We start from the raw sequence: 12,627 nt of genomic DNA on the forward strand, positions 1-12,627 counted from the left end.
ATCCACTTCTGATTATTCCGATCAAAATAATTCTTAATGTTGCCCCCTCCCCCTCCCTATTTTTGTTTCCAGCGTTTTGCTCGTAGCTCTGTGCTTGAGGTTGATCTTTGCCCTGAAATTTCCAGGGGGCTAATCCTAGTTGAGGTCTGGGAAGCTCTGCTGTTTGACTGAGCCGCAGGGATTATCCAAAGGCTTTATTGTCTGGTAAAGTCTCTTAGGTTTTTTGGAACTTGCCATCAGTGTCAGTGCACTAAGGAATCAGCACTCGAGCTGGCTGCTTTGTACTGTGTCTGCTTCTGAATCAATGCCATTGACACTTGAGCCCCTCCCCATTTTGTTCTGCCATTCTCTTAGATTGTGACTGCTTAGTATTTTATCCACAACTAACCACCTTCCTTCCAACGTCCCTTGCTACCATTTCCGAGGCAAAGAAGGTCCATCATAAATCCTTAAGGTGCAGAAGAGACCATTCGGTCCAACAAGCCTGCATCGACAGAGTACCTTACCCAGGACCTCTCTCCCACCCTATCCCCATAATCCCACCCATTTCCCATGGCCAATCCACCTAACTACACATCTTGGAAGATTAAGGGACAATTTAGCATGGCCATTGCACCTAACAAGCATGTCTTTAAGACTGTGAGAGGAAACTGGAACACGTGGAGGAAACCCACGCAGACATGGGGAGAACATGCAGACTTCACACAGACAATGACCCAAGCCAGGAATTGAACCCAGGTCCCTGGCACTGTGAGGCAGCAATGCTAACCACTGTACCACTCTCCATTTTGAAATTTTAAACAGAACTTTCTGGCAGAGTTCCAGATTTCTGTTACCCACTATTTGCAGAAACGCTTCCTGGCATTGCTTCTAAAGAGTCAAATTTTAATTTTCATACTCTACTCCACTGTCTGGACTCGAACACATCCACCCCCCGACCCTTGTGGACAAGCAGCCCCAGATCCCTCTGTTCCTGAGTTCCCGAGTGTTGTTCCATTCAGTGAGTACTCCTTTGTCTTGTTACTCCTCTCAAAGTACATCACTTGCACTTTTCAGGATTAATCTTCATCTGCCACTGATCTGCCCATGTGACCAACCCATCTATAATCTTTCTGCAGCCTAAGACCTTCTTCCTCATGATTAACCACCCTTCCAATCTTCATGTCATCCACAGACCTTCTTATCATCTCGCCTATGTCATTTATATATATATATATATCATGAATAATAAGGGACCTAGCACTGATCCCTGTGCTATGCCAGTGGACACCAGCCTCCAGTCACACAAACAGCCTTTTATCACCGCCCTCCCGTCTCCTACTACTAAGCCAGTCCTGCATCCAACTTGGCAGCTTACCCTGGATCCCATGTCCTTTTACCTTCTTTATCGCTCTCCCAAGTGAGACCCCGTCAAAGGCTTTGCTGAAATCTAAATAAACTACATCAACTGCGCTACTCTCTTCTACACACCCAATCACCACCTTGAAAAATTAAATCAAATTGATTGGGCATGACCTCTCTCTGATAAAGCCACGTCGACTATCTACGAGTGAAGAGCAATCGTCTGCTTCAGAGTTTTTTTCCAGTAGTTTCCCTACCACTGATGTGCGACTCACTAGTCTGTAATTCCCTCGTTTATCTTTACCTCCCTCTTGAAAAGCGGAACCACATTAGCCGTCCTCCAGTCCTCTGCCACCTCCCCTGTGGCCAAAGAGGAATTAAAAATTTGAGTCAGAGCTCCTGCAATCTCTTCCCTTGCCTCCCACCTGCTACCTCGCATCTGCTAAAAGCCTCCCTTTCCTTTCATATCCGGTCCTGAATATTCCAAGATATCCAGAGTTCTCTGAGCTTGTTGCTCTTACATTTCACCCTAAAGGGAACATATTGAGCCTGTAATCTCCATCACATTGCCATTTAGAACCCCCACTGTTCTGTTGTAAATTTTCCCACAGGAAGCAGTTCCTAGTCTACTTAGGCCTGATCTTCCTTTAATATAATAAAATTTGCCATCGCGAATCCAAAACCATTTTTTGCAGACCATCTTTTAACCATAACAAACTTAAATCATATTATGTTGTGGTCACTATTATTAAAATGCTCCCCACTGCCACCTTGAACAGCTGTCCAGCTTCTTTCTCCAGAATTAATCCAGCACTGCGTCATCCCTTGTTAGACCTTCTATATACCGACCTAAGAAGATCTCCTGAATACATTTAAAGAAATCTAGCCCCTTTAAGCCCTTTACACCATGACTATCCCAATTAATGATGGGGAAAACATACTGAGTCATCAGTTGAGGGGAAATGATAGCTGGCAACCAGAAGGAGGTTTCATTGCCTATGTTGGACCTGATGCCATTAGACTTCATGGGGTCCAGAGTCAATGTTGAGAACTCTTGAGGCTAGCTCCCTCATGACTGCAAAAGGTTAGGGTGCACGGGGGTAGGGTGTTAGCGTGGATAGAGGATTGGTTGTCTAATAGGAAGCAGAGAGTTGGAATCAATGGATGCTATTCTGATTGGCGGTTGGTGACTAGTGGAGTGCCACAGGGATCGGTGCTGGGGCCTCAACTGTTTACCATTTATATAGATGATCTGGAGGAGGGGGCTGAATGTGGGGTAACGAAATTTGCTGGTGACACGAAGATGAGTGGAGGGTGTGGAAAGTCTGCAGAGAGACCTGGATAGGCTGAGCGAGTGGGTGAGGACCTGGCAGATGGAGTATAATGTTAGCAAATGTGAGGTTAACCACTTTGGTAGAAATAATAGTAGGAGGGATTATTATTTAAAAGGCGAAAAGCTGCAGCATGCTACGGTGCAGAGGGACCTGGGGGTCCTTGTGCACGAGTCGCAAAAGCCCAGTCTGCAGGTGCAGCAGGTGATCAAGAAGGCGAATGGGATGCCGGCCTTTATAGCGAGGGGGATAGAATATAAAAGTAGGGAGGTCTTGCTGCAACTGTACAGGGCACTGGTGAGGCTGCAGCTGGAGTACTGTGTGCAGTTTTGGTCGCCGCACTTGCGGAAGGATATATTGGCCTTGGAGGGAGTGCAGAGGAGGTTCACTAGGCTGATACCGGAGATGAGGAGGTTGGCCTATGAGGAGAGACTGAATAGACTGGGTCTGTACTCGTTGGAGTTTAGAAGGCTGAGGGGGGAGCTTATAGAGACGTATAAGGTAATGAAGGGGATGGATAGGGTAAAGGTAGAGAGATTCTTCCTGCTTAGAAAGGATAGCAGGACTAGAGGGCACAGCCTCAAAATAAAGGGGGGTGCAGTTTAGATCAGAGTTGAGGAGGAACTTCTTCACTCAAAAGGTGGTGAATCTCTGGAATTCTCTGCCCATTGAAGTGGTGGAGGCTACCTTGCTGAATATATTTAAGTCACGGGTAGATAGATTTCTGATAGACAGGGGAATTAAGGGTTATGGGGAGAAAGCGGGAAAGTGGAACTGATCCACTTCAGATCAGCCATGATCTTATTGAATGGCGGGGCAGGCTCGAAGGGCTAGATGGCCTACTCCTGCTCCTATTTCTTATGTTCTTATGACTGTTTACCACAGTGCCATCACCTCTGCTGGGTCTGTCCTGCTGGTGGGACAGGACATAGCAAAGGATAGTGACATTATCTGTAAGGTATGATTCTGAGAGTATGACTGCATCAGGCTGTTGCTCGATTAATCTGTGTGACAGCTCTCTCAATTTTGTCGCATCTCCCCAAACAGTAATAAGGAGGACATTGCAGGGGTTGACATAGGTTTGCCATTGTGCATAGGTCCAATGCTGGATGACCTGTCCTTTTTGTGAGCTATCTGGGTTTATTGCCTTGCTCGGCCATTTCAGAGGGCAGTCAAGAGTCAACTACATTGCCGTGGATCTGGAGTCACGTATAGGTCTGACCAGGTCAGGAAGGTAGATTTCTTTCCCTAAAGGACATTAATGAAGCAGATGGATTTTTCCGAAAATCAACAATATTTTCATGGTCACTCTTGCTCAAGACTAGCTTTTTAATTTCAGATTGTTAATAATTAAATTTAAATCACACCAGCTGCCATGACGTTCCCTCCTTATTATTTTTTCATATTTTCTGCCAGGTTTTTTTTACCTGCCTGTAATCTTTGCAGAATTGTGGCTTTATCTTTCAATTTTATACCATCTTTAACTTCCTTAGTTAGCCACAGCTGGTACATCCCTCCTCTTGATTCACGTTTTCTAATCGGAAAGTTCTTTGCTGAGTATTACGTCATATCACCTTCGTTAAATGCCTGACCCTGCCTCTCCACTTACTTAGCTCTTAACCTAATTTCAAAAGTCATTTAAGACAACTCTGCCTTCATAAGTGCCCTTTTTAAGTTGAAACACTAGTCTTAGATCCATTCTTCTCTCCCTCAAACGGAATGTGAAATTCTGTCCATAGAAAACCATAGAAAATTAGAGCTCAGAAACAGACCCTTTGGCCCTTCTTGTCTGTGTCCAACCATTTTTTTCCTAGTCTCACTGACTTGCACTTGAACCATATCCCTCCACACCCTTCTCATCCATGAACCTGTCCAAGCTTTTCTTAAATGTTAAAAGTGACCCTGCATTTACCACTTTATCCGGCAGCTCATTCCACACTCCCACCACTCTCTGTGTGAAGAAGCCCCCTGCTAATATTCCCTTTAAACTTTTCTCCTTTCACCCTTAACCCATGACCCTCTTTTTTTCTCCCCTAGCCTCAGTGGAAAAAGCCTGCTTGCATTCACTCTATCTATACCCATCAAAATCTTATACACCTCTATCAAATCTCCCCTCGTTCTTCTACGCTCCAGGGAATCAAGTCCTAACTTACTCAATCTCTCTCTGTAACTCAGCTTCTCAAGTCCCTGCAACATCCTCGTGAACCTTCTCTGCACTCTTTCAACCTTATTTACATCCTTCCTGTAACTAGGTGACCAAAACTGTACACAATACCCTAAATTCGGCCTCACCAATGCCTCATACAACCTTACCATAACACTCCAACTTTTATACTCGATACTCCAATTTATAAAGGCCTGTTGTGATGTCCAGTTGTGATCGCTGCTGGCCTTTACTATGTTGTCCTTAATTAATCCTATCTGATTGATTGTGCATTACTAGATCTAGAATAGCCTGCCCTCTGGTTGACTGTCGAATGTTGACTTGCGAAAGCTATCCCGCAAACACTCGGTAGCACAGTGGTTAGCACTGCTGCCTCACAGTGCCAGGGACCCGGAGTCAATTCCAGCCTTGGGCGACTCTGTGGAGTTTGCAATTCTCCCTGCATCTTGGTGGGTTTCCTCTGGGTTGCTCCGGTTTCCTCCCACAGGCCAAAGATACGTGGGTTAGATTGATTGGCCGTGCTAAATTGACCTGAATGTCAGGAGGATTAACAGGGTAAATATGTGGGGTTACGGGCATGGAGCCTGGGTGGGATTGTAATCGGTGCATAAGAACATAAGAAGTAGGAGCAGGAGTAGGCCATCTAGCCCTTCGAGCCTGCCCCGCCATTCAATAAGATCGTGGCTGCAGACTCGATGGGCCAAATAGCCTCCTTCTGCGCTGTAGGAATTCTCTGATTCTATGACTTACCTTTCAGGCTACCTTTGCTGATCTGATTGATGTGATTATACATTGATTAAGATTCTATCCTTGGGGAGATATCAACAAAGGATTCTGCACAATCAGACGCTATGGTTTTATTCCTAACTTGCACCAGCTGGCCTGTCAATCAAAGCAGTTCAGAAGGGGGTATTGTTAAGCTCTGTGGCAGCTCTAGCCTGTCGCTTTTCAGCTTAAAGAGCGGATCATGGCAGGTAGATAGACCTTATCCACACTTCAATGGTATTCACATCAGTTTCTGGCTCTCTCACTGCCTGTTAAAATCTTTATGATAGGAAAAATGTGAGTTGTTTGAACTCGGGGGGGGGGGGGGGGTACTAAGTCCAAAAGGGTTGGGTTTTGTTTGAGTTTCTCTCCCTGTGTGATTCATGCCCCGCCACTTTCTATTGCTGGCAACAATTGACTCTGTTCAAAGTGGGGACAGGAGCTTAATATCGGGCCTCTGCACACTATCTTGAAACGTGCCCTATAAAACATTCTTGGCTCCATTAAGACAATAAAGTTGTGGAAGAAACATAAACTTTAACCTGTCACTGTGCTCTGTTGAGGCGAAGCAGATTATTGATTAAATATCACACTCTGTTTTGTCTTTTAAAAAGTGTTTAGACTGTTAGATGGGTATGGAGGAATGTGGGCCAAATGCGGACAATTGGGACTAACTTAGGGCTTTAAGAAAAAGGGCAGCATGGATAAGTTGGGCTGAAGGGCCTGTTTCCATGCTGCAAAACCCTATGTCTCTGTGACCTGGTTTTCAGAAATTGGAGGAGGTCTCTTGTATGTTTAGAATGAACATTGGTATTCTGACCTCAGTAAGTGAGGGAAACAGTTACATATACACATGAAGTCAAGGCCAACAGTGTCTAGCTTATGAATGTGGACACATTCTGACTGAATTCTCCCAATTCTTTGGCAGCCAGCCATTCAATGCTACAGTTTTCTCATGCCCATCCAACCCCGCACACTTGCGAATATTTGGGTTTGACTAATCCTCTACTGATGGGCAGTGGCACAGTGGTTAGCACTGTTGCCTCACAGCGACAGGGACCTTGGGTTCGACTTCCCGCTTAGGTCACTGACTGTGTGGAGTTTGCATGTTCTCCCCGTGTCTGTGTGGGTTCATAGAATGCTCGTAGGATCCCTACAGTACAGAAAGAGGTCATTCGGCCTATCGAGCCTGAACTGACAACAATCCCACCTTATTCCTGTAACCCCACATATTTACCCCACTAATCTCCCGAACTTTGGGTCAATTTAGCACGGCCACTCAATCTAACCCGATCTTTGGACTGTGGGAGGAGACTGGAGCACCCAGAGGAAACCTATGGTTTCATCCTCGTTCTCCAGTTTGCTTCCACATTCCAAAGAAGTACAGTTTAGCTGGATTGATCATGCTAAATTATCCCTTAATATCCCAAGATCTGTAGGTTAGGTGGATTGGCCATGGTAAATTGTCCCTTAATATCCCAAGATTTGTAGATTAGAGAGATTAGTGGAATGCATACATGGGGATAGGGCCTGGATAAGAGAGTCAGTGCAGGCTCCTTCTGCACTGGGGAGATTCTAATCTATGATCCTTTGGTGGCTTTAGTTTGGGTCTGGAATTCCCTCCACCCCTCTCTCCTCCCTCTCCCCCCCTCTCCCCCTTTAAGTCACTCCTTAAAACCTACCACTTTGACCAAACCTTTGGCGTATGCCCTTGTATCTCCATATGTGTTTCAACACTGCACCTTTTTAGGATGCTCCTGTGAAGTATTTCAGGACATTTCATTACGATAAGGGGTGCTGCACAAACATAAGTTGTTATTGTGTTGCCCGTGGAGATGGTAACTTCAATTCTTAAAAGTGGGACGAGTGCTTTTTCTGCCCCAAGATATTTTCACTCTGAGTTTTCCTTCCACGGTTGTAAGTTTGGATGATGCCCAGCGGGAGGTAAACCGTAATAGTTCCAGGGTAGGCTTCAGCCTGCCTCGTCGGATGGTACGCAATTCCCTACTCGATTAGTAAAACCCTGTCCTTTAACTTTGTCTGGATTAGATTCATTATCAAAGAGGGGCACAACATGGAAGAGGCCCCCTTCACATCAGCGATGGCCATCAAGCACCTGTCCATTGACAGCACAGCGGTTAGCACAGTCACCGCAATGTGCTAGTGACCCAGGTTCGATCCCCAGCTTGGGTCACTGTCTGTGTGGAGTTTGCACACTCTCCCTGTGTCTGCATGGGTTTCCTCCGGGTGCTCCGGTTTCCTCCCGCAGTCCGAAAGACGTGCTGGTTAGGTGCATTGGCCATGCTAAATTCTCCCTCAGTGTGCCCAAACAGGCGCCGGAGTGTGGCGACTAGGGGATTTTCACAGTAACTTCTTTGCGGTGTTAATGTAAGCCTACTTGTGACACTAATAAATAAGCATTAATTTGTCTGGAGGAAGCAAGGACGTGTTTGGTTGCCTGGAGAGAGTGAAAGAGGAAATAAGTCAGAGCATATCTCCTCTTCTCCTTGCCCACATCCCCAGCTCCTATCATCTCACTGCCAGCCCTCCCCACTCCCGTTTCCCCCCTCTCATAACTGTTCATGATGGGGCCTAAAGAACATAAGAACATAAGAGATAGGAGCAGGAGTAGGCCATCTAGCCCTTCGAGCCTGCCCCGCCATTCAATAAGATCATGGCTGATCTGTCGTGGCTCAGTTCCACATTCCCACCCTCTCCCCATAACCCTTAATCCCCTCTCTTATCAAAAACCCATCAACCCGCGTCTTAAAAATATTTAGCGAGGCAGCCTCCACCACTTCAATGGGCAGAGAATTCCAGAGATTCACCACCCTTTGAGTGAAGAAGTTCCTCCTCAACTCCGTTCTAAACCGCCCCCCCTTTATCTTGAGGCTGTGCCCCCTAGTCCTACTGTCCTTTCTGAGCAGGAAGAGTCTCTCCACCTCTATCCTATCCATCCCATTCATCATCTTATACGTCTCAATGAGATCTCCCCTCATTCTTCTAAACTCTAACGAGTACAAGCCTAGTTTATTCAGCCTCTCCTCATAGCTCAACCCCCTCAACTCCGGTATCAGCCTAGTAAACCTCCTCTGCACTCCCTCCAAGGCCAAAATATCCTTGCGTAAGTACGGCGACCAAAACTGCACACAGTACTCCAGCTGCGGCCTCACCAATGCCCTATACAGCTGCAGCAAGACCTCCCTACTTTTATATTCAATCCCCCTCGCTATGAAGGCCAGCATCCCATTCGCCTTCCTGACCACCTGCTGCACCTGCAGGCTGGGTTTTTGCGACTCATGCACAAGGACCCCGAGGTCCCTCTGCACCGTCGCCTGCTGCAGTTTTTCTCCACGTAAGTAATAGTCCTTCCTACCATTATTCCTACCAAAGTGGACCATCTCGCACTTACCAACATTAAATTCCATTTGCCATTTCTTGGCCCATTCGCCCAGCCTATCTAGATCCTTCTGCAGACTCTCCACACCCTCCGCACAATTTGCCGTTCCACCAATCTTGGTGTCATCAGCAAATTTCAACACCATACACCACCAGGTTGAAGTCCAATAGGTTTATTTGGTAGCATAAGCTTTCAGAGCACTGCCCCTTCATCAGGCGAGTGCAGGGTTTGTTTCACAAACAGGGCATATACGGGCACAGACTCAATTATAAGATAATGCTTGGAATGCGAGTCTTAACTGGTAAGCAAGTCTTTACAGGTGCAGACAATGTGAGTAGAGAGAGGGTTAAGCACAGGTTAAAACTATATATGTCCTGTTTGTGAAACAAATCCTGCACTCACCTGATGAAGTGCTCTGAAAGCTCGTGATGCCAAATAAACCTGTTGGACTTTAACCTGGTGTTCTGAGACTACTTACTGTGCCCACCCCAGTCCAACCCCATCCACATCATGGTCTAAAGGAAGGCATTGGACAGATTAATGCCTAAGATGGTTCTGATGGAAGTGCAGGGATGGGGGAGTCTTTTAACAACCTGTTTCCACATTGCAGGTGGCGACTGGGCAGCATGAGGACCTATAACCCGGAGCAGATCATGCTGAGCGCTGCAGTTCGCCGGTCAAGCAAGGACGTCAATATAATGAAAGAGAAACTCATCTTTGCAGGTACGATGCAGCCATGCTTGCATCCTTAACTCATCAAGGTGAGAACGATGATTTCTTGGTCATGCGATTGATGATATACTTAGTCTCGAGGATAATTAGGGATGGGCAACAAATGCTGGCCCAGCCATTTTGACGTTAATAGTGATTAATATTTTTTAAAAAGAAATGAAATAAGAACAGAAAAGCCCTGCAAATGCTCAGCAGATCTGGCAGCATCTGTGGAGAGTTAACATCTTGAACAAGGAAAAGTACAACACAGGAACAGGCCCTTCGATCCCCTAAGCCTGCGCCAGTCACATTGCCCTATCTAGAACAAGTTCCTGTATCTCTCTATTCCCCGTCTGTTCGTGTGTCTGTCCAGATAAGTCTTAAATGTCGCAAACGCATCTGCCTCAACCACCTCACTTGGCAGTGCGTTTCCATCACCCTCTCTGTAAGAGAAAAACTTCCCCCGCGCATCTCCATTGGACCTTTCCCCTCTTATCTTGAACTTGGGCCCCCTTGCAATTGTCATTTCTGCCTCGGAAAAAAGCTTCCAACTGTTGACTGTTCAGTTGAGACTGAGATGACTCTTGTTCCAAAAAAGGACTCGAAGCGGTGACTCTCTTTCTCTCTCCATAGATGCTGTCAAACCTGCTGAGTCTTTCCGGCACTTCTTGTTTTCCAGCATCCACAGTATTTTTGTCAAAGGAACTGGAGGGGGTGCAGGGGGGATTTACCCGGATGTCACCTGGGCTATAAAGAGATTGGAAAGGACAGCGCTGTTTTCCTTAGAGCAGCAAAGATTGAGGGGGGACCTGATTGAGGTCTGTACGATTGTAAAGAGCATGGATAGGAAGACACTTTTTCCATTAATGGAGGGGTCAATAACCAAGGGGTGGAGGTTTAAGGTAATGGGTAGTAGGCTAAAAGGGGAGTTAAGGAAAAACCTTTTCACCCAGAGGATGTGGGAGACTGGAATCCTGAAAAGATGGTTGCGTCAAAGACTCTTGCAGTATTTTAGAAGGTTGTACTGTTGAAACCCACAACCGCTGCCATCTCAAAGGACAGGAGTAGCAGCAAGTTCCCCTCCAAGCCACTCACCATCCTGACTTGGAAATATATCACCGTTCCTTTGCTGTGGCTGGGTCAAAATCCTGGAACTCCCTCCTAACAGCACTGTGGGTGTACCTACACCTTAGAGACTGCAGCAGTTCAGGAAGGCAGCTCAGCACTACCATCCCAAGGGCGGCTAGGGATGAGCCATAAATGCTAGCCTGGCCAGCGATGTCCACATGCCATAAGTGCGTTAAGAAAATGTGTTTAGATATTTCACTTAGGCTGCATGACCTCCAGGGCAATGGACCAGACTCTGGAAAATGGGATGAGTGTAGTCAGATCCCTGCTGACCGGCGTAGACCTGATGGACTAAATAGGGGAGAAAAAAACCAGAGGGCATGGGTTAAGGGTGAAAGGAGAAAAGTTTAAAGGGAATATTAGGGGGAGCTTCTTCACGCAGAGAGTGGTGGGAGTGTGGAATGAGCTGCTGGATAAATGCGGGGTCACTTTTAACATTTAAGAAAAACTTCGATGGGTTCATGGATGAGAGGGGTGTGGAGTGATATAGTCCAAGTGCAGGTGAGTGGGACGAGGCAAAAAATGGTTGGGCACAGACAAGAAGGGCCAAAAGGCCTGTTTCTGAGCTGTAATTTTCTATGGTTCTATGGCCTCATTCTGTGCTGCCGATGTGTATGAATTTAGGAATCTAAACTGATGTGTCTTTCAGAGTGTGTGGTTAGGTGGAGGGGTGTGTGGGTGGGAGGCAGATTTTGGGGGGGGGTGGGTGTGGGTCTTGGGTTACAAATCCTGCCACTGGCCTTCAAATAAGAAAGAACGGCTTTGGTTCAATGTAGAATATGTTAAGGGCTTTCTTTTCCTTCCAATAGTAACTGGATCTTCAGGTTCTAATGACTGCCCCTTGCCACTTTGGCTGATTAAATACAGCAGCCCCACCTGGACTAAGGAAGATATTTGGGACTGCCACCAGTTCCCTGGACATGCGCTCATTCCCATTGACTCTTATTACAGAATAACAAGAGTGAAGAAGATAAGGCCAACAAGTCTTCCATCTCGACTCCATTTTTCTCCCCTGTTGCCTCTTCTCCCAGTTCCTTCAATGCCCCAAACACTCAGACTTGAACATGCCCCACAACTGAGCTCTCTAGAGCCGGGAATCCCAAAGATTCGCAAGCATCCATGAAGAAATTTATTCCCGTAGATCCTGGATGACCTTCCCACCGCCCACTTTAAAGCCCTTGTCCCACCAGCGGCTGAAGGGGGCTCCCTGCGTGGGGAACATGACGAGCCAACCTGTGCGGAGTGGCTTGTCGACTCGTGGTTGGGGAAGGGGTAACGTTCCAAAGCTCAGTACCTGATTGAGGGTGAAGGGGGGAGGGGGAGATGTAGTGTAATCGAACATTTATAGAACATTACAGTGCGGTGCAGGCCCTTTGGCCCTCAATGTTGCGCCGACCAGTGGAACCAATCTAATGACCCTCTAACCTAAACTATTCCAATGATATCCATATGCCTATCCACTGACCATTTGAACGCTCTTAAAGTTGGCGAGTCCACAACTGCTGCAGGCAGGGCATTCCACGCCCTTCCTACCCTCTGAGTAAAGAACCTACCTCTGACATCCGTCCTATAATTACCACCCCTCAATTTAAAGCTGTGTCCCCCCCGTGTTAGCCATTATTGTAATGAGTGAACAATAACATCAGTATTGATGTCCCAGTTCAGTGAGTCAGCATGCGTATATTGTATGGAAGCCAGTTGGAAGGAATTATCTGAGTCAAACCATTGTCTCTTTCGACACGATAAGCCAGGCAAATCAGCAAGCGGAATGAAACATGGTGGCAGCA

General features: G+C 46.6%; 1 protein-coding gene across 2 annotated transcripts in view; it reads left to right on the forward strand.

Moving 5' to 3' along the window:
* gdpd5b (glycerophosphodiester phosphodiesterase domain containing 5b) overlaps positions 1-12,627 on the forward strand; it is a 238,203-nt gene that overhangs the window by 219,870 nt on the left and 5,706 nt on the right. Inside the window, exon 15 of one of the 2 annotated variants that reach the window (XM_080197703.1) lies at positions 9,612-9,724. In XM_080197703.1, the coding sequence (XP_080053829.1) occupies positions 9,612-9,724 (113 nt within the window). Of the gene's footprint in view, positions 1-9,611; positions 9,763-12,627 lie in introns of both variants that reach the window. The other variant, XM_080197704.1, reaches the window with a different exon arrangement.

The sequence above is a fragment of the Carcharhinus amblyrhynchos genome, chromosome 10 (assembly GCF_965287045.1).
Source record: "Carcharhinus amblyrhynchos chromosome 10, sCarAmb.v2.hapA, whole genome shotgun sequence".
NCBI classification, from domain to species: Eukaryota; Metazoa; Chordata; class Chondrichthyes; order Carcharhiniformes; family Carcharhinidae; genus Carcharhinus; species Carcharhinus amblyrhynchos.